The 25,913-nt window shown below is 36.5% G+C and overlaps 1 protein-coding gene across 6 annotated transcripts; it reads right to left on the reverse strand.

The window, feature by feature from the left end:
• Positions 1-25,903, reverse strand: NT5C3A (5'-nucleotidase, cytosolic IIIA). 6 transcript variants are annotated; one of them, XM_071429626.1, is made up of 10 exons: positions 25,649-25,903; positions 12,090-12,196; positions 5,132-5,230; positions 4,619-4,688; positions 3,888-3,934; positions 3,654-3,739; positions 3,287-3,376; positions 1,881-2,043; positions 1,346-1,546; positions 1-611 (listed from the first exon to the last, which is right to left on the reverse strand). In XM_071429626.1, the coding sequence occupies exons 1-10, from the start codon at positions 25,758-25,760 to the stop codon at positions 510-512; spliced, it is 1,077 nt and encodes a 358-aa protein (XP_071285727.1). In that variant the 5' UTR covers positions 25,761-25,903; the 3' UTR covers positions 1-509. The 6 variants fall into 6 exon arrangements, with proteins under 6 accessions (XP_071285727.1, XP_071285729.1, XP_071285730.1 ...); XM_071429628.1 differs by having other exon boundaries at positions 25,623-25,758; XM_071429629.1 differs by lacking the exon at positions 25,649-25,903 and adding an exon at positions 12,581-12,721.
• Positions 25,904-25,913: the final 10 nt, after the last annotated feature.

Here is a 25,913-nt window from a genome sequence, read left to right on the forward strand (position 1 = left end):
TTGGGTGAATAAAAGCATTTTTACTGATGAAAAATATATGTATGAAAAACTTTTGTGTGAAATTATGTAGCATATGAGTAAGATCCTTCAAAGTACAGCTGAGACCAAAATGTCTTTGAAAAGGCAACAAATGCAGTCTCCTTACAGAGCATTTACACCTTCAATTTTACAAAATAGCCACGTTTTCTAAATGCTGCTCTGAAATGCCTGATTAAAAAGGACAGTGAACCACAGTATCCCATCAGCAGCAGTTTATCACATCTATAAATCCAATTTAGATCTTGTTATAACAGGAGTGTGAGACAATAAAGAACAGTGTAAGAGCAGTAAAAGGAGCTTGTAGTTGATAATTGATACAATATATATTCCATAATACCAAAATGAAGATAAAAGTTTTAAATTAAATCAAACAGTTCTGTAGATGAATAATAAACACATCTAAGATAGCACATGTGTGCTCTTCTGTCCAGTTGTCTCCTGGAAGAAATGGAGTGACTTGAGACTGCAATTTACAGGATTTTCTGTAGAATGGAGTTGGCAACTTCCAGGGATTCATCTTTCACCAAGACAATATCATAAGAGTCCATGTATTTTTCCAAAAGCTCATCTACCTAATTGCAAGAAGGGATAAAGAGAAAGACCCCCTTAGTTATAGAATTAATTATTGAAAGAGTTTTTGTCATTAAAATATTGCCCAATCTTTCCCAGATTCTCAGAATAAGCCATGTAAATAATGTATTACCCCTACAAGTGAATTCCACAGGAGGACAGAGTAGGAGTGGCCTGACCTAAAGTGCATTCCAGGATATAATAATCATGTTTATTCCAGGATCTCACACATAGAGATACTGAAAGAAGAACTATTCCTGGAAGGGCGGGGAGAAATATAAAAATGAAGTTTTCTCTCCCATCAATCCAAATGGATATTCATTATAACTTAGCAAATAATCAATTGAGTGTCACTTAAAAACCCCAAAAAGTAAAAAGAAAAGAGGAGGGACTGCCTGGATTTGTTATTTGTGAGATTATAATTTTTCTCAATTATCAATTTAGTACTGAAAGGAGAAGAAGCCACAGGAATTTAACAGAATTAATTTTCATTGCCTCTGAATTTTACTTCTCTAGGAAACACCTATTTAGAAGTAGTTCTTTACAAAAACCAAGGCAATATATACTTGTGGCTCTGAGCTTACTAGGGTTAGAAAAAAATCCATGAAAAAATGTTTGAAATGTCAACCCAAATAGGTTAAACACTTGGTTTGATATCTGAACCACATTATAACAAACCTGTTTCTAACTCCCAGTGTTTCATTCAAAGCTTACAAGGTTATGTAAAGCTACTTACTTTATCATTGAGATAGCCAATCTTAAGAATGTGCTCAACATTTGCTACTCCATCTGCCATACTCAAGTCTCCTTGAGAATCACCCAGGAGTATGATATTGCTGTTGTCTTTTAGCTGTTTGAAGTACTCTGTGTTCTTCAAGGCACCATCATGTTTGTTGTAAACATGAATCAATTCTCCTTTAAATCCTTTTAATATTCCCTATTGAAAAAAGTAACACTGAAGTTATGTCTGGCACCATTCAGGCAGGACAGCATCGAGAATGAAAGAGGTGATGTTACTGTTGAGCCAAGACTGAACTACATAATCTGTCATGTTGAACAACATAAATTAGTTTAGAGTAATGTCATGGCTGTGACAGCACAGTTAGGAGCAGGCAGACAATGATTCTCCCTGCTTGGAGGAGTGTATAGATCTATCTCTATATATATCTATATATATCTATCTTGTAGTGTGTATAAATAGATACGAAATGCTACAAATAGTGTGGTATATATCAAACATGTTTGAGAAGAATGTGTTATTTCATACGTACATTTTCATCAAAATCCATGAAATTGGAAACCACTTTGACATTAGAATGGTAGACCCCAGCCTGGTGGATTACTTCCTCAAGAATGTCACCAATCCCAGCAGAAAATATGAACACAGGAATATTATGTTCACTGAGCTTATCAAAGAAGTTCTCATACCCTTCTCTGCAACACAGAATGAAAATACAAATCAAGTCTCAAATAAAGAAAGCCAAGAAAAGTTCCAGTTTTTAGGAGACAATCACATCATTTCTGGAAAATAATTGATATTTCCTGAGCACTTTACTGCATTTCTTTTACTTCACCTTTTCAGGTCAGCAAGAGCCATCAACCTAACACAAGGCATGTTTGCAAGTAACTTTTGCATCAAGCTGTTTAGTATTGGTCTGTATAATTTCTGCCCCCAAAATATCTAATAATGTTTTAAAGATTTAAAAACACTTTCCCCTCCCTAAGTACTCCAGAACAAGCTATCAGAGCTCACTCTAGCTACTATCAGGCTGTACATCTCTTTTCAATCTTCCTTGCTTAAATATGTGACTTTCTTTAGGGTCATTACTATAAAAAAATTTGTCTTTAAATCTTCTAAACATTTATTGTTTTGTTTACTGAAAGATTGTTAGTATGCAGTACCCTATGTATAGCATTCCAGGGGCAAGATAATATTATCTCTATATGCTTTCTCCATACAGTCATAGATTGGTAGAATTTTACATTTTAAAAAAAAGTATTGTGAAAGTTCTGGAAAGAATTTTAGCTTGTGGATGAAGATTCAATCAACATGGACTTAAGCTTTCAAAAAGGCAGACACTGGGTCCTTGTCTTTTGTACAAAAAATAAGGATTCAGTCAGTGTTATAAACAAATACTTCCCCAATTTAAATTCTAACATCCTGTTTCAGTATTCCAAAATTTAGTTTTTACAGGGCTGTCAAAGAGATGGAAATCACAGCACATTTTGGACAAGGATTTTGCTGTCTTTTAAACTTGCCTTCAGCCATAGAAGAACAATATTTAATACAACATACGAAACATGCTCCTCAAGTGTTTCTCAAAGGAATTAAGTTACACGTCACATTGCTTTTAAAAAAAAGGGATCACCAGTGCCATTTAAAGAGGATGAAAGTCTACAGAAATTAAGCTTGTAGAGAAGGGACTAAAAAAAGTTTCAGATCTCTGCTTTATACACTGAGATTATTGTCTGTATTTAGATTGATACAACACACCAATTAAATGGGAGCATGGAGAGCTCAATGTGGTCCAAGGTTAAGGTGTCTCATTCTCAGGGAAATGTGTGGGTTTTTTAATTTCTCTTTTCTTTTTTTTTTTCCTCCCCCCCAACACTCAGGAAGAATCTACAGAAAATGCTCTGAAACAGATTGATATAATTAAAATTAAAAAGAACTTACTTCAGCATAACATCAGATTCTCTTACAATTTCTGCAAACTTGTCCTTCTGTAAGCCTTGTTCAATGAGTAGTGCGTGAGATTTATGGTACCTAGAATATAAACAGAAAATGGGTTGAATGTTGCTTACATCACACTGCAACACTTACTAAAGATCACCTTTCATTAAATTTCATGATGAAAAAAGCATCCAGTATGGTAAATTCTTGCTTATTCAGGTTAAGAGCAAAACAAAACCAGTTGTACAAAACTTTAAGAGATTAATTCTGTTAATGTGATAGCTACAAGCTAAATACTGCCATTAATTTGCTTTTAGAGACTTACTAAATCTAATATTAGTACAATCTGAAAATAGGAGGTGTGTCTTACCATTCTACCATATATGGGTATTTCTCTTCAATGGTGAGAGCTGGATCAATTTCAATGGCATAGTAAGTTTCTTTCAGCTGAAGTAACTGAAGGGGGAAAAAAACCCATCAGATGTTTAATGTATTTCATAAAATACATTGGAGTTTGGTCTAAGCAATCAAAAGAACACTCTTGTCAGGGAATAATGACAAATGTCTGTACAACAAACCAAATACTTGTAGGTTTTTTGTTTACCTTTTTCCGACATTCATCTGTGATGATCTTAGAGTTATCAATGATGTCTGGGAAAGGGGTGAAAAAAAAGACAGTTAAACAAGATGATACATTTCTTTTACTTTGCTCTACAACACTGTAAATGACACAGATGACAATGTCTGGTGACATACCAATATGTTTCCTCAGAACCATTCTTACCGGCAACCAGCAAAAATTTTTCTTCAGAAGTATAAAGGTGCCCTTCCCTTAATCTCTGATTTACAAGTCAGTTACAAGCTTTTGTTTCTTGAGATTTAACTGTTTTCAAAATCATCCTGAGGCATCCTATATGTTTTAGACTTCCCACTTCTCCTTGTTTGTTCCAAAAGACTACAGCATAAGGATAAAATTGCCAAGAATTCTAAGGAGTTTACAATCTGGTTCTTGCAGGTATCAGGACTATGATGGGTTCTTGAAAAACAAAAGTCAACCATGCCACATTTAGCCACTAACATCTGAGAGTTAAAAACTTAATGTTTTAATTGTGAATGGCAACTTATCTGATATAATTCACACAGAATTTGATTTATATACTATATATATACACATAGAAACCACAGTCACTAGAATATTTGTCAGTAGAATGTACAGATTAGGTAACAAGTCAATATAAAATCTCATTTGGAAATAAATTGAATATAAAATTAAATATAGGAAAAACTAAAAGGAGCAAACAAATCAATCTGTATTTAAAAAAAAAAAGTACTCACTATGACAAGTTGGACATCTTTTTCCATTGTAGGAAAATCTACTTAATGTCATATCAAAATCTGTAATAATCTATTTAAGGAAAGAAAAAGCAAAACTGTCTTACAACATGGAGGAACAAAATAAAGAATGGCTAGAAATTCTGAACGATCAACAATAGCTGCAGCTGAGTAGCATGTGTGTCATAGAAGCCTCCCTATTCTATTGAGCCATTGTCATGGAAGCTAGCATATCCCAGAAGAGTAATTGGTTTTTTAACAAAACTGTTTTTCTCATTTCTTTGCTGAGAATAGTTTCTGAAATTACTAAGCTTCTATGCGTATGTCATTTACTTAACTAGTGTCTGGCTGAATTACACTTGAATCAACAAGGACTATTAAAAGAGTTAACATGTCTAAGTTTTGGAGATTTCTTGAAGGTTGAATTCTATTACATATATACAGTTATGCTTAAATTTTTTGGCATAGAGTAACAATCTCACAGCTGCTTTTATTCCAAACTCTTTGCACCTTTACCTGAAGTTTGGCAGCTCCACCTTTGATGAGGCCACAAATAATCTCCTCTACTCTTGCTGGATCCTTAATATGAACAGTCTTCTTCTGAAATTCTGGCATCTATGAAGAGTAAGAACAAAGACATAAATACACTTGCAGAGGAAAACCTCCAAGGCAGCAGCTGCTGTCCATCAGGCTGGAAGCTCTGCATCTACAAACAGTTTCATGTGACATCAAGACATGATCAGGACAGAAAGACAAGAGTAAGAAGAAGCAGAAAATACTCTGGATGTATTAATCAATGACTGCATACTGTTCTGTTTGCTTACAACATCTGTTTTCATTTCCTTGCCTAATATCACTTTATTCAATAAGCTGACACTCAGAAAAGGTCATTATAGTTGTAGGAAAAAAGGGAGATATGTAGGAACAGGACATATGGGATCATCTTATGATTCAGATATGTCACTAGGAGATGGTAGATCTTAAAACTAACTCTCTTTGCAATTAATGTGCCCTTAAAGTATCAGAGATAAAGAAGACATCTATTGTTTCCTTGAGAATGCTGAATTAGTGTCAACTGGGTACTTCAATACAACAAGGCTGTTCAGCAATCCCTCCTCCCTAGCTAGTCCATCAATTCTTCCCATTATCTATTTCACTGCACACTTTTGAAATAACATGATATCACTCTGTGCATTCCTTTTGGATGAAGTATATTTCTTGAATGTTTTGATAGATGAGGAATTTGGTATAAAACAAGAAAAAAACCCCTAAAACCCACAAACCCCCATTCTTTCCCAAACAATTCCCCAAGCCTTTGTTTACTCTAAGAGTTTATCTTTAAACTTGCAGAACGGTAGAAGAACTATTTATTTACAGGAATTTCCCAGTGTAGCAGGTATTTATTTCCTTTATAATCATGTATGGACCCATTCTAAAGAAAAGAATCTGCAATCTATCTAAACGGGCATTTATGAGTAGTAAACTTTATTTTCTGTTTATAAAACTTCAGAGATGATAAAGTGTTAGGAATTACATTTTTAACATTCTGATCCTTCAACCTTCCTTTTCTTACAGCTAGCATGAAATCAGTGCTGCAATGAGCTAATTAAAAAAAAAAGGTGTGTGGGGGGGTGATTCTATTTCAGGAAGTTTCTGGACCCAGAGTTCTCATATCACCAATTGTCAGTAAGTCATGCAGAACTGTTTCTTCCAGCTCTTGATGCTAGCAAGTCTTTTCTTCATTAGTAACAGCCAACTTGCAGTCAAATTGCAATTTGTTTATGACATAAGAAACAGGTGCCATTTTAAGGTATGCAAATATATGTTTTTTTAAGGGAAAAGACACTTGTGTGCCAGACACAAGAAGGATCCGAACATACCTTGAAATATCAGCTCTAGTCCACTCTGTTCTCAGGTGGGAGCAAAACGTTGCAGCTACATCCTTATCAGATGAGCAGAGGCTCATCTAACTCTTTGTTCAAACCCCCCACTCACATATTCCTCACATTCCTCAACTACCTGTATGTTTAGAAAAGTTTGCCTAATGTCTAATCTTCCTTACTGTAATTTTAAGTCATTCAACTTGGAGAAAAGTGTTCTTTTTCTCAGATGCTCATTGGATAAATTTTTCCCTTCTGCCTGAAAGTAAAACCCCAGTGTTCTTCAATCTTCTTTTGCAGAACACAATTTTCTAAATCTCTGATCATTCTTGATGTTGTCTTGGCCCACCCAGTTGAACCACGTTGTTTTTCCAACACAGTATCCATGACTGTGGGTAAAACCTTTCTGCTCTGCTCTGATAAGGCCTTGGCTGAAGGGCCACTTTGGCCCTTGTCTTCAGGTAGCATCTTTGCATGTATATTAAAACACATGCCCTGTCTTAGCGGTAATATGGTGAGAATGACTCAAATTCAGTTGGAAATAACCAAATATTCTCCAAAATGACTCCTAGAAAGAAATGGGTATTTGTGCAAAATGTTAATTTTATATTGAATCATTCTGGATTGTATCTTTTCTTCCACACCAGTGCTCCTACCTTTTGGTAAAACAAATAATTCTAAATCCCCACTGTGCTTACTGCTACTTTCTGGCTGATATCCTCAAAGACACTGCTGAAAACCGAAAACAGAAATCCTTCTAGAACCCTAATCATGAGTCTCTGATAAATTTCCAAGTTTTTCTGCCCATTCAAAAAAGTTTCACCTATACCACAGTATCTTGTCAAAAATTCTGTCCTGAACAGGGTATTCACTACTTCTTTGCTTTATAAATCTCATAAAGAAACAAACTCTATTAATTTCACTTTGATTGGAAGAATTAAGGTTTTCCTTTCTGATCCTTTGGCAAAGACATTTTCTGTAAAAGTGGTATCTCCTAAGGCAATATCCCTGAGTTCCTTGTGTTGTTGCAGTGTCTTGCTACTACTTCTTTTAGCACAGCAAAGCCACGAAAAGTACATCAGGATTGACTTCCAGCTCTCAGCTACTTCCCAGGCTGGGAGTCATTGAGAAGGCTAATGAGTGTTGATAAGAAATAGAATTCCTGAAAAATATCCATTAAAGAATTCACTAATATTTAGGGATATACCTTAATCTTTAGAGATATACCTTTACAAAGCATTTATTTATTCACAATTAACAGCACATCTAGCTTCACAAAACAAAATATTAATAATCTGTAACTCCTTAAAGGTGCTTTATGCTATTTCTTTTGTATGTTATATGGTGCTGGTAAACAAAAGTAAGCTTTCCACTTTTTTCTGCATATACAATATTCTTTATAATGAAGCACAAAGCACTTTGACTTGGTAATTTTTGTACTGTAAATTGACTAATTCCTTTAACTATCAGCAAATTATATATGTATTTTTAGATTTGGAATGCAAAAATCAAACACTGAAATCCAAATGCATGGTTTTCAAAGAAGTGGTTAAGCATTGTTTGGTTTACTTAGATACTAAGCAACAGATTTCCTAATATAATTAACTTAAACAGATGTTGGGGTAGATGGAGAGAACAGAGGAAGGGACTGGATGAGGAAAATTGGATTGTTTGGTACTGTTTCATTTCAGACTGAGCCCTTTTGTAAGTTTCTGAAACAACCTGAGGAAAAATCTTGGTAAACACTTTAGTAGATCACGTCAAACAAGAACTTGCTTAAGATATCAAGTATGATGAAAACTTCCTGCTTTGATGTTGTAAACTCATACTCAAGATCAGTTTATAAGATTAATTTATTTCTAACACACTCTTCATTTTTGCACACAAATCGGTTGAAGAGTATTTTAATTTAGAGGTGAGAGAAAGTCTTCTGCAGCAAGTATAACCCAGGCATTTTCATTCTCACAGGAACTCTTAGAGGAAAAAACAAGTCTACATTACAAGTGTGACATCTGATAAAGCCTCAAACAAATAGGGTTAGACAAAATAGCCACTTTTCCTATCACTAGTTCCTGGTATTAATATTTGCAACTGAACATTAAGCAGAAATTCTTTTATTTATTCTTTATCATTATTATAGTAGAAGTAAATGAAACTGTCTGAGGACTGGGTAAATGAAACTGAAACTGCAGCCACCAGTTTTCTGGCAAACTGTCTCCTCCAATGTTCTACACTTCTGCCCAGTTTAGCTGTTGTTTTGTTTTTGCATATTTGCCATTCTTCCCAGTTCAAAGAAAAAAGCAGATTCTAGTTAGAAAGAGCTGATAAGACAGATGAAAGAGTAAATGGTGAAAAGTTCAGTCAATTTGATAAAGTTAGTGTTTCTATTTACTGTTTAAGAAAATTCTAGCAGTCAATTCAGTGTGCACACATAAACCTCCCAAAATTCTGATGCACCAGTTGACTGGGATGAGCACAGATAGAGAAGCAGCCAACCAAAAATCTCCACAGCACTTAACCAAGTCAAGAAAGCTTTTCAGAACCAGGAGCTTCTAAATACAGAGCTAAAACTACATAAGCACAGGAAAAGGAATTCAAAATTCATTGTGACATCTGAAAGTACATCATGTTAAATCACTTAAGTGCCCCTATTTATTCTGTCATATTATAAAAGTGTGAGAAGAGTTTTGCTTTCTTACCAAGAGCATCTATATGCTAATGAATAGCTCAGGGCCTGGTGTGTCTTAAAACATATGTATGGCAACTCCCAAAGGTAATTTGAGGTTGCTGTATACACTGGCCACAAATACACTTTAGTTTCTAGTCTCTGACATTTTTAGGAGCCTCTGAGAGAAGGAAGAACAAAACTGAAAAAGATTATTTTAAAAGTTGAGCTTAGTTGGATTTATGAAAAAGAAAACAATTATCTGCTTGTTTGTGATAGCAGGTAACTGGAATAAGGATGTAGGAAATTATTTTGTAGCTAAGAATGTTATGGTCATACCTTGAGGAATGAACAGTAATGGATTCACGCAGGTTTGGAAATCCCCCAGTCCTACAAACCACAGAATGGGTCATTTACCACAAGGATAGTTCTGAAAATTACAAATCTATTTAGTACATGAGACATGCATCTGTGTAGCTGGGTTAAGTAAAGAGAAGTATTTGCCATATTGAATTCTAGTTTTGAAATGAAGTTTCTTATATACAACTGGATAACAGAAGTGCAAAAGAACTGCTTTTATGTATCCAGGTGCTGCTTAGTACATAAGTTGTCTTAGTATGTGAGGCAGTGTGTATCTAAGTGCATGCTGTGTCAGTTTGATTATAAAACAGGAGCTGGTGATAAGACCTGTCATTCATTTTAGTGATCTAAGTGAATTTACAGCTGCCATCATAGATATTTCCAAATAGGGATCCCAGGAAATTAAAAACTGATTGTGTCCACAAGGAGTAATGTCATGTTCTGGAGCTAGGATTATACTGAATTTTTCAATCTACTGAGTGTTGGAAGTACAGCAGTTGTTTTCCTCCCCCTACCCAGTAAAACAAGTCCTGATGATTAACACAAAAATGAAAAAAAAAATCTAATAAAAAACTCCATATAAAGGACAACTGAGTGACCTTTTGTGTTCACTGTCAGTTATTTTAAGTAGGGAAGGATGAGTTGATCAATTACTTGCTATCTTAACTACATAGAGATATGGCTCATTTCACAACCAACTCTAGACACAGAGCCTAAAATATTACTAGTACTAACTCAAACTGTAGGAGGTTGTCATCATAAGTCTGCTAAGTAATGCTCTGACGAAGGACATAAAAAAATGGTGCAGAGTATTTTTATACTGATACCCTGTAAGCCTACACTACTTGGCAAATACCAAGTTTTCTTATTTTATAAAGACTCATCTAGTATGGAAGCCTCCCAAAAACCAAATCGTTGCTAAGAAAACACCCTGGATTATAAGTGGAAAAAATTTTAAGAGAACTTCTGTATAAATCTCAATGATTGATGGAGTACTTTGTTAGATGTCAGTAATTCTGAATCACAGTAAGAACTGTTCTCACACTTGAAAATGTATTAAAAATATTCCACAAAATTTTAGATTACCATAATGTCATGAAAAGGACAGGGTAACAAATAAGATCGAAATAAAGATCTAGCTCTAATGCTATTGACAGAATGTGAATTTCAAGTATAACACAGTTTCTTTTTTCCTACTTTGTTGGTAAACCTGCCTGAGACTAGACTAGGTTTCAAACCTTTTATCTTTTGATAGAGAGAACACACAAGGGTGGGCTGGCAGGGAGAGAGAGCTATCCATGTTATTTCTGAGCGAGGCAAACAGAAATCAAAGTGATAAATTGGCTAGGGGAAAATTATTTGTAAATTTTATTCTAATCTATGGTGACAGCTTCCAGGTACAAGAGTATAAACCAAGACTAAATGACATTTATTTTGGGAACTGCAGATGCCCAGTTTCAAGGTCTTAGACTAGCTATCACATATATTCACTTATGGACATGTACCAAAAAAGGCAGGGCATGGCAGCAGTGATAGCTGTGAAATTTGATACCCAGAAGCTACAGAAAACTGGTTTTGGTGTTCTTGGTGGAAGAAAGAAAAGGTTTGGTAAAAATATAAAGAAATAGTGTACATTCCTTAATTTACATGTTATTTTCCAATCCTTTTTTTTTTCTTTCTATTATTACAGAACATGACTTGCTCTACCAAACAAAGCTTAAAAACCTTCTGAAAGCATGCAAGCTTCTCTATGTAATTTCTGCTGCTTGCAACATTTGAGTTGCAAGAAACTGGGGAGCTATAACAAAATCTACAGAATGACACTGTGAGAATCTTTTCCTCCATATGCTTATGCTCATGTATAAAGCAAGACTGCCTATAATTCAGACAATTTGAATTCTGGCCCATGAGTGCAACAGAGGTCCCTCTTAGCTGCTCCAGCTGTTAGTAGGCTTATATTTTAGACAGGAACATCAAAAGGTACTGGACATGGGTGTAATCACATCAATCACTCCATTATGTGCAGGTAGTCAGGAGAACTTCACTAGTTATGGTGCACTCTTCTAGCATAATCTGAGCTTAGGACAGAGACTCACTAATTTATAACTCCCAAAACCATAATACATGTTATATTCAGATGATGCAAGCTCAAATATGGTAAGAAATCCTTAGTAACTTGTAATTACCAAATTACTATTTTAGTAGTTCTGCCAAGAAATAGCCTTAGGACTACTTAGTTAAAAAGTAATTATTATGAGAATAAAACAACAGAACACTAAGTATCTTCACAGTTCCTTGATAACATGCTGTAAAACTAGATACCCAGCACAGGTTGTATGAAATAACTGAAAATGGGTTCATTGGTTAAGCTATTTTAAGACATGGAATAGGATGCACACTAAAAACAATTTTTCCTGGTTTACTGTGTTTATTTACATATTTTTATACTTAATATGCTGGATTCTGATACTGAATTTGGAAAAAAAAAAACTTTATAAAAATCTGAAGAGAGCGCTTTCACAGAAAACATGACAACAGCATTTCCTCTTGTGTTTTTAAAGGAGAGTACCTGTGCGTTGAGCTTAGGGCACTCCTGATTCTTCTGTCCTTGATTTTGTCCTACTGCAACAGCATAGGTGGCAAGCAGAGTCCAGAGATGCAGGGCTTGCATGCAGGCTGCCAACAAAAACCAACCAAATCCTTTTAAGAATTGGTCTGCTATATTATGTGGTCTTTCTATTCCTGCTGTATAAAATAAAAGCCAACATGCATGGTACATAGCGACATCACTGTGAAAATACCAAGACTTCAGAATAGTCTGACACATAGTTAGAAGTAGAGGAACATTTAAGCTATTCAATGAAAACCACTAAGTATATTTATTCCTTTGATGCTGTTGCTCATTCTGTGCTATCAAATTTTTAATTTAAAAATACAGTTTTTTAGGTTTTTTCACAGTCACAATTAACAACTGTAAGTAAGCCCTCAGCTCATAACCTTGGCTTAAAAACACAGGCAAGAAGACAGTCAACACTGCTGACAGAAGCTGTGCACACTTACCAGAGGGTTTTGCAGGAGCAGCTGCAGAAGCAAAAGAAAATTCCTCTTGCTTGAGACACACTAATATAGCAGCACAGGGTGCAGTTGAGGGCGTTTCCAAATACAGCCTGACTAATCCCCGTGCAAAACCCCAGGGTCCTGTGACGCACGTCAGCACTGCACAGCAGTTTGTTATGCTCAGCAGTACAGCCCGACGGGCTTACAGATCCATCAGCTGGTTCACCAACAACAAAACCTTTGACCTTCACTGAATGAACAGCTTTCATGGATGCAGCAGGCAAATTTGGGCTGCTCTAATAGAGGAAGGCAGTTGTTGTTCAAAGCAGAAGTTTACTACTTTGTTATTTTTTAGCCCTTTTACAAAATCTTTCCAAGTATTTTAGGATTTCCCATTGCACAGCGCCACAAATTTCTTAGAGCTTCATTGACATGGTTTCATTAAGATTTACTAGGCAGCACACATTTATTCATGTCGAAGGAGCAAATGAATTAATGAATCTTTGTTTTGGCTGTAATTATCTGTGTGATACTGAAACAGGAAATCAAGGAGCCTTGTTTGTCAGGATTTTTGAGAGCCAAGGCAACTCCACATAGTTTTAGAAGTTTGTCATTAGGCATGCTGCCTGATCAAAGACCATAACTAGGTGACAGAAGATGGATTATAAAGAAATGTTTTCTAGAGTGAGGGGATGAAAGACCTATTGTCTAATTGTATTTTACATTTTGAAGTTGTGTAAATGCTAGTGTCACGCAAAGCTGACTATTGCTATAGCAGCATTGCAAGCTTCTCTATTACTACCCCGTAACTCATGTTCAACCTCAGGTTTATGATCCCTGTTTCAGGATGCCAGGACTAACCACCAACATCAGGCCAATTCATACATGGCCACTAATGTGACCAGTGTAATTGTCAGAGCTGAAGCAAGGGCAGGTTACAAGTGTAGCATGTACAAAACCTGTAACGCTATAAAAAAACCCCCAACAATAGCAGGGCTCTAGAAATTCATTAGTTATGAAAATATCTGGTGTGCTTTCTACACTAAAAAAACAAACAAAACAACAGACTTTCTGAACGATAGAGTAGATCCATATGTTTTGTGTCTGCATTCCAACTGTAGGCTACTAGGTAGTCTATCAGGATTCCTCAGTGTATCTGACCTACATGTGCACTTTCATTTTGTTTTCAGAGGTGTTCTCTGTTTTTGAGCCAACAAAACAACTGAATACTTGAGCTAATACAAAACATGCAACTTGACTCAACACTTATCCTCTTAGAATTGACCAAGATCCCCTGAAATGTACATGTTAAAGTCTGCTGTAACCTGAAGCAGTGAAAGAGTTTGAAAGATATGTTCAAAATATAACATAATCCCTGCTATGAGTGTATACAGTAAATTGAACTTACCTGGCATTGGTATTGCCAGGATTCATAGCTAGCACTAAACTACTTGTTATAGCATTTGTACACTGTTGTAACAGGTAACATTCAGAGAATTTTACCCTTCATAGTATTTTATATAGACAGCATGCTTTTCATTAATATTTTTATAATCATATTTGGGAAACATATGTATAGCGCAGTGTCTTGAATAAATATGAATTATTTGCACAAAAAAAAAGGATTTTATGTCCCTGCTAGATTTCCAATGTTAAAAAAAAATGTTACAAACAATGACGTAAAATACTATTGCTAGATGATTCATGTAGTTCAGGTAAGACATCACTTGATACATTCAGTTTGCAAAGAACCTGCCTTTGAGCTGTCAAGAATCTAAAGAAAGCTAGTTTCCTTTTCAGAAAGCTGGGGAAACAAAAACAAGATATTTTTTTAAAAATTTATTTTATTAATTTTTTTCAAAATTAAAAAAAAAAAGGAGTTACAGAAATTAAGTCCAACTCTTACAGACTGTTTTTCGTACACCAGACTAATTGGAAAGCATTCTACATGAACTATTACAGTCTCAGTGAAAGCCCTAGAAAATGGCATGAGCAAAATTTCTGTAAACATTAATACAGCCAACACCTAATTCTTAGAAAAACATCTACACTATCTTTATCAACAGTGTACTTTCACTCTAATGAAAATGCCATACATGAAACTTCTCAGCTACAAAACAAGACTGTCTTTGCAACTCCAAGAAATCTTTGTGTACAACACTTTAATTACCACAGCTCCTACTAACCACATTCTATTACTGCTGATTTGATCCTGATGAGCATTTTGTTTACAGTGTTTAATGTCTGGTAAAAGAGGAGTTAAAATGAACACTGATTTTTTACAGAGAGAGAAATAAACTCCAGCATGACATTTCTACTCTTGAAATATGGAAGGTCATTTCAATACATTTTAAGAACCACAAACTAAAGAGGTGTAGTTATTTCAACAGATAGATTCTATTTTAGCATTTTCTCTCTGGCTGAGGGCCATATCTTGACTACAGAATATTTTATGCAGAAAAAGAGAGAGAGGAAAAAAAGAACAACACTGAAAACACTAGATGATTTATAATTTATATAAGACTGGGAAAAGGTTCAACTTTATATGCTCATGTGTTAGGTGAACTTGGTTTGTAGAGGATGCTCTTGAATATGAAGCAAGTTTTAGTCTAAAGCAAAGAAAAGCTGGTTCTACCAGTCCTTCCACACCTGTGACCTAGGTTGCATCCATTTATGGAAAGAATTAGCACAGGTATATTGCCTAAGCAAGTAAGCTGAGCTTTTTCTTTAACGAATAAATGGAATACTTCAACTAAACTGACATAAACTTTTAAAGATCAAGAAAGAAGTCATGGCTTTTTAGATTTCCTACAAAATTTAGAGGTGACTGAATCCTGTGTAAAGTGATTGAATCTTTGTTGTAAACATTAGCTAGTGTCTTTTCAAGAGTTTACTAGCTTTTATTCCTGTTTAGTGACTCTACCACAACTGAGCAATTTTTGAATATATCTTGAATATATCCCTATATATTTAGTACGTTGCTCGACTTTACTTGAGCAATACCTTGCTTTATTGTAGGGATCCATTTTAAACATTAAAGAACTGTATTTGTTGCCTAATTTTGCTTTTGTACTAAGTTTACTTAGTACATATTTTCCAAAACAGCCTACTTGATATAACCTCATGAGACAGGGAAAGGTACCTGAACTTTGGTACTCAAGTACCAGGACCAAGCAGAAGAAAGGAACCAATACAACCCTACTGTACTCAAACATGATTATTATTCATGCCCTAGTGAATTGAGTTAATGAGCAGCATAATGGCTCCAGGAATAACTTTTTATATCTGTGACAATTACAAGGAAAGTAAGATCAATGGTCAGTTTGATGAAGCTGGGGTACATAAAGGTTTAGAAGGTTGCTTGCAGGAATTTTGGATACCACTTATCTTTGCAGTACGGGTTTGGTGTAAAAACCCATGGCAGCCATGTTTACAGTTGGTATGATGCAAAGAACTATGATTTGTATATGAAAGTGTGTGTCTGTCATAGAGATCACTTGTGAGGAGTGTAAGCAATTCTAAAAAGAAAGAGCTTGAACAGCACATGTTATGAAAAAATGCTAAGAACATATTAAAGACTGAATTCAACAAATTGTGACAAATCCAGAGATGGGACATGCTAAGAAGGTGAGGCTCTTAACCTGAATGGTATCACAAGACATACTTGTGATATTAAAATCTCTATATCTTTTAATAGAGATTTTCTTGATTTGATCAAGAGATCCAGGTTTTTTACAGTTCATGGGAAAACTGGTGATCATCTAATAGTTGATCATTTATGGCTGTACCGAAAGCTTAATGTCAACACACACACTAAAACAAATCCTTAAGCTTTTTTTCTTCTGTTTAATACATTTCTCTGATGATAGAATAAAAAATATTGCAGCATCATTGTCCCTTATGCAGCTTCTTCTTGCGATTACAAAATCATTCTAAAAGAAGAGATTTCTGTTTGTGATAGATCAACAGACATTTTGGATCTTAAAAGAAAATGAAGAACTAATAATAACTAGGGTCTACATTTCCAGTATTTCCTGTAATCCTGTCAATTACGAGTTTGGGCAAGAATTTAGTCCAAGAGAATTCAGGAGGTACAAAACATACAGAACAGTTCTGGGGTGAATGAATGCAAGTCAGGATAGGCATTTTTTTCTCTGATTGTATATTAATCTTTGTGCTTAGCTGCCATTCCCTCATTGTGGAGAGATTTAACCTCTATAACTGGCAGGCTAAAAGAAAAGGTATGTACTAGTTAGTTATCAGTAAGTATCTGGAAATGATGAAGAGATCTTCAGACATTTCTAATGATAATCTTGGAAATACCACAACTACGTATCCAAATTTAAACTGATGGATTTTTTAATCATCATTGCTTCTCTCCTGCCCTTGTGAAAAAAAAGAATATAAAAATATTCTAAATGTAAGCAAGTTCAGATCAATACAATATATCACATTACACTTAATTTTTAAAAATAGCTTCTAAAGCACCAGGATTGAAAGAAGAATTCAAGGTTGTAACATCCTTTCATTGCTTGGTAGAAGAATATGGAGGATTTTTTTCTTGGCCTTCATACATACATTTCACTATTCTTACCAGAGCTTTCTGGATAAAATCTTTATAAATCCATTATGAACTTGGAGCTTAAATACCAAAACCAGTTCTGGTTTCTCTACCTTACATGGAATAAACTAGAACTGGAAAAGGCCCTAGTTTTAACTCCATCCTTCCTTTTTCTTGCCAGTTCTTCTTCCGAGCACACAGATAATAATTTTTGAAAAAAAAGAATTTTTTTTATTTGAGTGGTACTCTCATTTTCCTTTAATACTGCTGTGGAGTATGTTGGAGTCTGCCCATCCAAAAGATCCATTTCCCTACATTACACAGAATGAATCTAATGCTTTCTTAAAGAATGCTTACAGGTGAGGCTTCTGGTGCAAATAATCCTTTTCAAAATACCTAGGCAAACAGTGTAGAATTCTAATTACTGGCAGTATGTAAATATACTGTGGTACATTTACAAATCATTGATTCTTAATTAGCTATCAAGTATGCAAAAGCTCACCTTGCATAATAAGGTCATTTTGATGAGACATACTATTTTCCCCCCAAACTGTACATTCACATGTATACCTTTTATAATTAAATATCCTGTATATATCTACATGGACATGCATTGAAAGAACTTAAACAAATGCCTGTTTCCCTAGAAGCTTCCCATGTAACACTAACTAGAATGGAATTTGCATTAAGGCCAAGGCTTGGACTGAAGCAGTTGCTGCTGATTCTCTTTTTCTCTTATCTGCTTCTAAGAAAAAAAAAATCAGCTTAGATTTTTTTTCACTAAGCCTAAGAATCCTGTATCTAGATCAAATAAACTCTGACCCTTGAATAGTGGAGTTGTGGGACTCAGTTTGAAAGCAAAGTCAGCAGGACAAAGTTTAATCTACAATCCATTACCAGACACTGCATGGAAGAATTAAGTGCTAATGTAATATTCCAATTAAATTACACATTGATACTAATGAAGTTTTTAACTGTTATGTTCTCTTTGATTACAAACTCTTTTTTAAAGTTCTTGAAAAAAAATTCCATTAAATCAAAAGATGAAATACAACTACCAAACACTCCTTTTAAAGGTAACAGGCAGAAGCATCATGACTTGAGGCATGAAGGATTGTTTTGACTCCACATCTCCTTGTTTTATGGGTGTTTCTCACTGCTGGATCCATTCAAAGATGCTGGATGCCACATTTCTTGTATCTCTGTGCACTTGCCTTCTGGAAGTGTTCAAAACCAATACTGCCACTACTATTCTTTGCACCCTGCTATTGCCAAAGTACCGAGAGTGCTACTGCTTTGTGCTAATTCCTACCCTTCAGTTTCATGTATGATTTTTCCATGGCAATGTGCAGACCAAACTGAGGCTTACCCATCAGTGATACTCACTGCAAAGGCACATGCAGCTGATAATAGTAAGTGTTGCCATAATAGCTGCTGAGTGAAAAAAATCACATTTTTGGTCTGATAATTAGTAAGTTTCTGACAAAGAGGGAAAGCTTTAAGGGAACAAGATTAATGGAACATTTCAGTGGTATTGATTCTGTCATTTTAACTCCTAGGTAAAAAAAACAAACTAAACCACAATTAAACTAGGATTATTTCAGTGATCCAATTTGCAGAGCAGACAAACAAATCTTTATAAAGGAGTGCAGGAAGGAAATGACAGTTAATGAGTGGGAAACAAGTAGGAACAAGCACATTTGAACAGGAATTTTTTTGGTGGCAAACCCAGCTCAGGAAGTCTGAAAGTCTGTATTCAGACAATTATCCAAGTCTGGGCTTTACCCCAGACCTTTTAAAATAAAATAAAATAAATTAAATAATTATATTTTAAAAATATCTATATATATGAAAGTAGGAGCCACATTTCCTTCCAGCAATAGATATTATTGCTATAATTTAGAGAAATGTTGTTTAAAATTATTTTTGTAATTATCTTCTGAGGTAAGTCAGTGCAATTCTCTATTATTTTGAGCTATTAGTGAATGGAAGTATTATAGTTACTTTTAGTATTTAAATATGGTGTCTTTTTTGACCTGTGTGCTGAAAAATGCCTTCTCTTTTTTTTTTTTTTTGGCATTTATACAAAGCATTCTTGATTAGGCAAATTTAAAAAATTCTGTGGACTTTTAATGGACACTGATTTTTTTTTTTCTTGAACCATCAGAAGCTCCCCATAAATAACCTATTAAAAAGTTGACTAACAAACAGCCCCAGATTCCAATCTAATGGCACATTGCCCGTCAAGCTGCTGCATGATAGCCACTGAACTAAAATGTTGCTTACTGAAGTCGTAAGTTCTCTGATGTTTTACAGCAGCTGACCCTTGGTGATTGATGACTTTTGGATGGGAGAAAGAGACTGACATCCAGCAACTGGTCAAGATAAGAGCTGGATGAAGACTGTGCCCCAGGAAGAAGCAGTTGCTGCAGATCGACTGCTGCACAGTGACTGCAAGAAGGCCAGTTAGACTTCACACCCTCGCTTTTGTTTCACACACCCTCCATGACAATATAAACGACTCTCTTGCCCAGTTTTATCTGGCCTTCTATCCCTGTGCTGTGGTTAGGAAAGGAAGCCAGGAAATAGCTGTGAGGTGTTCCTGCCTCTCAGCTGTGCTTAGCCTGATTTCGGCGCTGAGCACTGGCCGGCAGCAGAGAGGTTGCTGCTGCTGTGTGCCCGGTGCAGTGGGAGCAGTCTGGCTGAACGGGTCTGAGCGCAGCGGGCAGTGGCCGGGAAAAGGCCCCACCGAGGGCCAGGATTCCCTGCAGGGACAGGTTCCTCCCGGTGCAGTGAGAGCAGCCCGGCTGAACGCGCCTGAGCGGGCGAGGCAGTGGCCGGGAAAAGGCCGCGCTGAGGGCCAGGACTCCCTGCAGGGACAGGCTCCTTCCCCAGCAGCGGCCACCGCCTCACACACGGCTCCTGCCAGCGCCACCTGCTGCTCCGAGCCGTCTGCTGCAGCTCGACCAGCCCGACCTGCCGCCGTGAAAATAAATTAATTACTCTCTGACAAACGCACCAAAATACGCCAACAAAAGCTAAGTATGCTTCTCTTCTAGTATTTTTCCTCTCTCCAGTAATAACCCTTTGCAGGAGGTGAAGTGTACACTGTATTCCACTTGCAAAAAATACATTTGTGTATGCACACATGGAGGGAAGAGTGGTGGCTGATGGCTTGAACTAGCCAACACAGAAATGAATACGTATTTTGCCGGTATGATGTACTTCATGCCAGTGAAAATACAAGGTAAATGGCAGCTGTGGTGGGGCTTTTTTTGTGGTTTTTTGTTTGTTTGTTTGGTTTCTTTTAAAGAAAGGAGTTGAAAAGTTCAGGCATTTTGCAAGTTTCCAATCCAGACTTCACAAATTGGGATGTTTTTAAATTTACAGGTACACTACTATTGAATTCACCGCTAGTATTCGCCTCCTTATAAATGCATGGATCCATACCCTAGGTCTCTTATATTAATCAGTTCAGATAGTTTCTATAAAAGCTGGTAGTTCTTGTTAACTCAAGACTGAAAGTATGACTGGAATGCTACGTAACTTTAATTCATAATATGAACAGATTTGTGATGATATGCGTATTCAGGCTAAAAACTAAAAAATCCCTTATTACTGCTTATATTGTTTGACAGTTAAAGGTAAACATGTTTAAGACTTACATATTTAAGCTGTAAAAGAGTTTAATAGAACAGATGCCATAGGTCAACTGGTAAAAACGAGTTATCACAAACAGGAGAAAAAATATGACTTAACACATAGCAAGCATTTATTAAAAGGTAAATGTATTTCAGAGGAGAATGAGTAATTGAAAGATTGCTTTTCTGTCTTGGAGAAAGACTTTATACAAAAGATAAAAGAAAGCAGCAAAAAAAGCTCTTCTGAGTCTAAACCTACAATCTATATTGTATCCTGACATGTCTACACTGACTACTTGGAACTCAGTTTTCATGTACAGATCATCACTATGTTTTTGATAACTGTTATAATTTGCATAAATGATTTCTAAAGAAACTAATGCAGAATTATAGATTTAATTAATTTTCCCACACCCATCCCTTGTAAGAATGTAGGTTTCAAGACCTACTGAATTAAAAAAAAACCCAACACAGGCAGGAGCAATTTCAGAAAATTAAAACCTACTTCTGAAACAGATGGCTGCATTGTAGGATCAGTTTACTATACTAAATGAAGTAAAATATTAATATGTACATAATTTTGACAATGAGAGGAGAAAACAATTGAATTCAGTCAATTTTCATTCTCCTGGGATACAAATTTCCTAAATTGCCAACTGAATTATATTACAGTGAGAATGAAACCTGTTACTAGTACCCAAGTTGTATCAACATGCAATGTCCTTAGAGTTTTTCCTGCCCTGTGAAAACTTGCTTTACAAGCCACATGTTAGGTGACTAATATGATGCACAGAGGCTGACATTAGGCAGCCTGGTATCATGTATTATCTAGATAATATATATTATGATTATCTCTGCAAACAGCGTGTGGGCAAAACAACCTTGTTTTAGTAATTGGTGTCTACCACTGCCAGTTGATTTTTCTATTGAGGAATACAGTCTAAACAAAACCCAAGGTTTATAGGAATGGTTATATAGCATCTCCAGTACTCATGTCAACTTTAACTTGGTTTTAAAATGTTAACAATAATCTAAAAATTATTCTAATACTCTAGTAATGTAAGGGCTCTCAGTCACATGTCGATAGGTAGAATGGTATTAGGTCTCAGGAGTTCTTTCACTACTTCATATATATCACAGCACCATTCTTTTTGAACAATATTATTCCCAAATGGATCATATCACTGCATGGCTCTTGAGCACATCCAGATAGTGACAGTGTCCTGCAAAGGCTTCATTAGAGGGAGTCCATCTTCCTTCCATTCCCCTTTTAGTGATTCCAGTTTACTCAGACTCAAACCCTTCTTCAGCTCTTCAGTAGAGGCATAAGCACATGAAGGAGTTGCAAATACCAACCACTTAGACTCCTGAATACGTATGCTACACATTACACACTCCTCTGCTTTTTACTCTGCTGGGAGGTCAACCTGCCAGAGTAACGTCACAGTTACTATAACAACTAGTTACCAGCAACAAGACCAGAATAAAGAAGTGGTGTGTGATTGCTGCCAGTTGTATCTTCATCTCTGGCACAAATGCTCTTATGCCCTATGAAACAAGAACAGTCTCACCAGAGACTGCCAGGTAAAAGAAAACAATAATAATTAAAAAATACACCTCCCAATGCCTCTAACAGTTATACTCACAGAATATGTTCCTTTATTTCTTAAGCAAGTAGATAGATAGCAGTTACCTTGCTTCTTATTAATTTCCTTATTTCCCTCCAGGTAAACATTACTACTGCAAATATCCACGTATTTCTTCCCTTTAACACAATAAAAAGTGCACTGTCCAGAGACAGTTGAGTGGGTGAAATGTTTCCTGTAAACTGAGACTCTGCTTTAAAGCTGAGTTTAATTTGTTGTTGCTGAACTTTGATCCAAAGTCTCTTTTTCATGTAATTACACCTCTCACTTCAGGGGCAGATTGGAGAAATGGACAAATGTAACTACACATTTGTCCAGTTTTCTGGGAAACAAACCTGAGAGAGGAAGTCTCAGTTTAAGGTACTCTCCTATTCTGTTTTCAACAAGCTCTATTGCGTTTCTTATTCTAACAGAAAAAAAAAAATTAAAAGCTCCAAAACCAAAGAGTGAGGAACAAGCTGCTGAAAAAACCCCCAAGATTTTAACAAATTTATTTATGAAACAGACAACAAAATATACTGTTACTCCTTGAAGAAGTTTTTTCTTATGTTAAGTGCATATCTTAATTAATTTGGGCTACTGCTTACATGTGAACATTTCTGAAATATTTAGGCAATGTTTTTCACTCTAGTTTGTGGACACTGGTTTTCTGCCGAGCTGATCAAAAGCTCAGCAAAAAGTATTCAATCAAAAATTGAAGTCTATTGGCAATACAACTATTTGCTTTATAGGAATACACAACTTAATTGCAGACTTGTCTGTGGCTTGAAAAATCCAAAAGACTGAATACTGCTGTAAGGTTTCATCTCTTTCTAAAATAGCCTGGAAACATTTTCTAGAAAGTTACTCTGAAAATCTAATTAATTGTTAACAATCTCTTTAAATTACAGTAAGCAACCTTGTAGCTAACTTTTGCTTTCACCTGACTGTGTAAACACTTGTACAGTTTCACAAAATTGGCAACGTGGCTATGCAACAAGGCTTGGAGAGATGGTTGTTTCTTACCACACAGAGTGAAACTTCATGTGACCATTACTATTAATGCCTCTGTTACTTCAGAAGTGGAGCTGAAGTAACTCTGTCTATATTCATGAGTGCCTAAGGGAAACTCCCTGTTTGCAAACTACACACTGTGGGTGAAGACACATTTTAATTATAAGTTTAAGCCTTTTTTATCAAATAAGATGAAGCAATTTTAAAATGTCTCCATTAAGCTTAAATTTGTCTCTCAGGCTAATTGGTGTGCTTAAGGAATTAATCTACTGAAATGTGAGCTAGATATTTAAGAATTACTTGATTTCATTATTCAGCAAGGAAAGAGGGTTACTCTTTCCCACAATGCTTGAGAATCCTTTCCACTTTTCTTCACAACATTTCTTCTTGGCATCATAATCCTTGATATTAACTTCTGTTATAGATGTTCTCTTTGATTTGTAAAAGTTCCTGTCTTTTTAGCACTTAAAGCTGTATTTGTTTTTTACTTATACTTGGGTTTTATACTCATCTAACTTTATTTTGACTAAGAAAAAAAAATTGCTGTAGTTAATTATAAGGAAATAATATTCCATTCACATAACTAAGATGTAATAGGCCTGCTCCCTACTGCTTTTAATAAAAGTTATACATCAAGGTAATTCTGAGTCTAATGTGGATATAAAACTACAGTGTAAATGCCTCCCAAAGAAAATTTGAACCAAAAAATCTGCTGAAAATACAAGAATGAGCCCATAATTTTAATCTGACACAGAAGACCAGCCTGCTATTGGAAGAAAATACATTTCAATAAGGCAGTATTGTTTCTTACCACCATCGTAAATTACACTAAGTTACAGACTGGAAACAGCATTTTCTCCTCCACAGCTCAAGAAAGGTCCCCCTTGTCATAAAATAAAACTGATACAGTGTCTTGTAAAAGACAAACATTGAATCAAATCTGCATTGGTGGATAAAAGAAAGTTCTTCAGAATGCAGCATATTCAAATAAAATGCATGTACACATTTTTGCCTATACTTGACAAACTCAACTTCTTGGTATGAAGTTTACATAACTATTTCACTTATTTCAAAGAAATTGCACAGCCTGAATACATGTGTCCACTAAAAATAGTACTTAAGAAAGAAGACCTGCATCTTTAGAACTAAGGATGTTTGCTAGATAAAGTGGCAATCCAAACTTTCTGCTCTCCCACAAGCCGTTGGAACTGTGCTTGGAGAAACTAAAAACCAAGTCATTCCCCTCCAAATTGTCAGATGACATGACTGTTGACTAGAAACAGTATTTTTTTCAACAGTAAGTGATGCATCTACAATTATCAAAAACTCCAAGTAGAATTCTTCTTTGGACCCACGTTATCACAAACTGCCCTGCATGAATTCCACTGGCAAGCATGGCAATGTGCGGCCAAGCGAGCACTTAGGCAGCTCACAATTTACATACAGAATCCTAGCTCTTTCTAAAATCTGTTTCCACGTGTAATTATAAAAATTCATCAGAGCTTTCAGTAAAATTCTGCAGGGGAGATCACAAAACACCCAATAGCTAACATCAAGTGCCTTGACGATTTCAGTTCAGTTCTTCGGTACGGCGGTGTCCAAATCACAAAATCTGAAGGACTTCCACATAATCATCCCGTTGTCCAAACTAAGATCTTCTACGACCCAATTATTAACAAGCAGATATTTAAATAATTTCCTAAACAACAAGTCTAACAAGGGCAGCTAGAGAGAGCGAGCTCCATCTTCCTTTTATAGTAGCCGTGAACAGACTGTGCTTCCCAGTTTCAACAGATGGTTGAACACGTGTTGTGTGCGTGTCCAGTTTTCTTTTAAACTAATTGCGAGCAGGCTTGTAAATTACCACCAAGACCCACGGGTACGTATGTATCCTACAAGTATATACGGGCCGGACAGGGCAGGGCAGGACGGCACAGACCCTTTCCACACGCACCTTTTCCGTGCTAGTAGGTCACGCTGAGCTGGAAGGAACAGCTGAGCTGGAAGGACAGCCTCCAGCGCCCGTCCTTACAGAAATCCCAAACTGAGCTCAAGGTCCCCCCTCTGCCCCTCCAGTTACCCCCTCGGGATACCCGCCTGGCTCCGCGGGAGCGGCCGTAGGGAGCCGCCGGCCGCAGGAGAGGAAGGACAGGAGAAGGGCGTGCGTGCGGGGGCCGAGGGGCTCTCGGCCTCTTACCACGTACCATCTCGATGATCTTGGTCTTCTTACCCGTCTTCTTCTTCATGGTGAAGATGTACTGCGCCAGCACCACCCCGCCCACCAGCGCGCACACGCTGGCGCTCGCCACCGCTCCCATCTTGGCCACGGCGGTCCTGTCCATGATAGTAGTTCCCGGGGCGCCGGGAGCCGCTGCGGGGAAGCGCGGCTGCGCCCCTCGGTGTGGGCGAAGGAGCGGGATCCCGACGGGTCCCCCCTGACCGACCGCCGGGTCGGCAACGACGGCACCGCACGCGCCCGGCCGTCCTGGCCTCTC

Source organism: Agelaius tricolor, unplaced genomic scaffold, assembly GCF_023055355.1.
Source record: "Agelaius tricolor isolate 1412-34295 unplaced genomic scaffold, bAgeTri1.0.p SCAF_6, whole genome shotgun sequence".
Classification (NCBI taxonomy): domain Eukaryota; kingdom Metazoa; phylum Chordata; class Aves; order Passeriformes; family Icteridae; genus Agelaius; species Agelaius tricolor.

Coding starts and splice junctions, on each gene's coding strand:
- NT5C3A (XM_071429626.1), bottom strand. CDS start 25,760: ATGGACAGGACCGCCGTGGCCAAGATGGGAGCGGTGGCGAGCGCCAGC. Junction 5,231..12,089: donor GCCCTAAGCTCAACGCACAG/GTACTCTCCTTT, acceptor TACTCTTCATAG/ATGCCAGAATTTCAGAAGAA. Junction 4,689..5,131: donor GTGGAGCTGCCAAACTTCAG/GTAAAGGTGCAA, acceptor TTCCTTAAATAG/ATTATTACAGATTTTGATAT.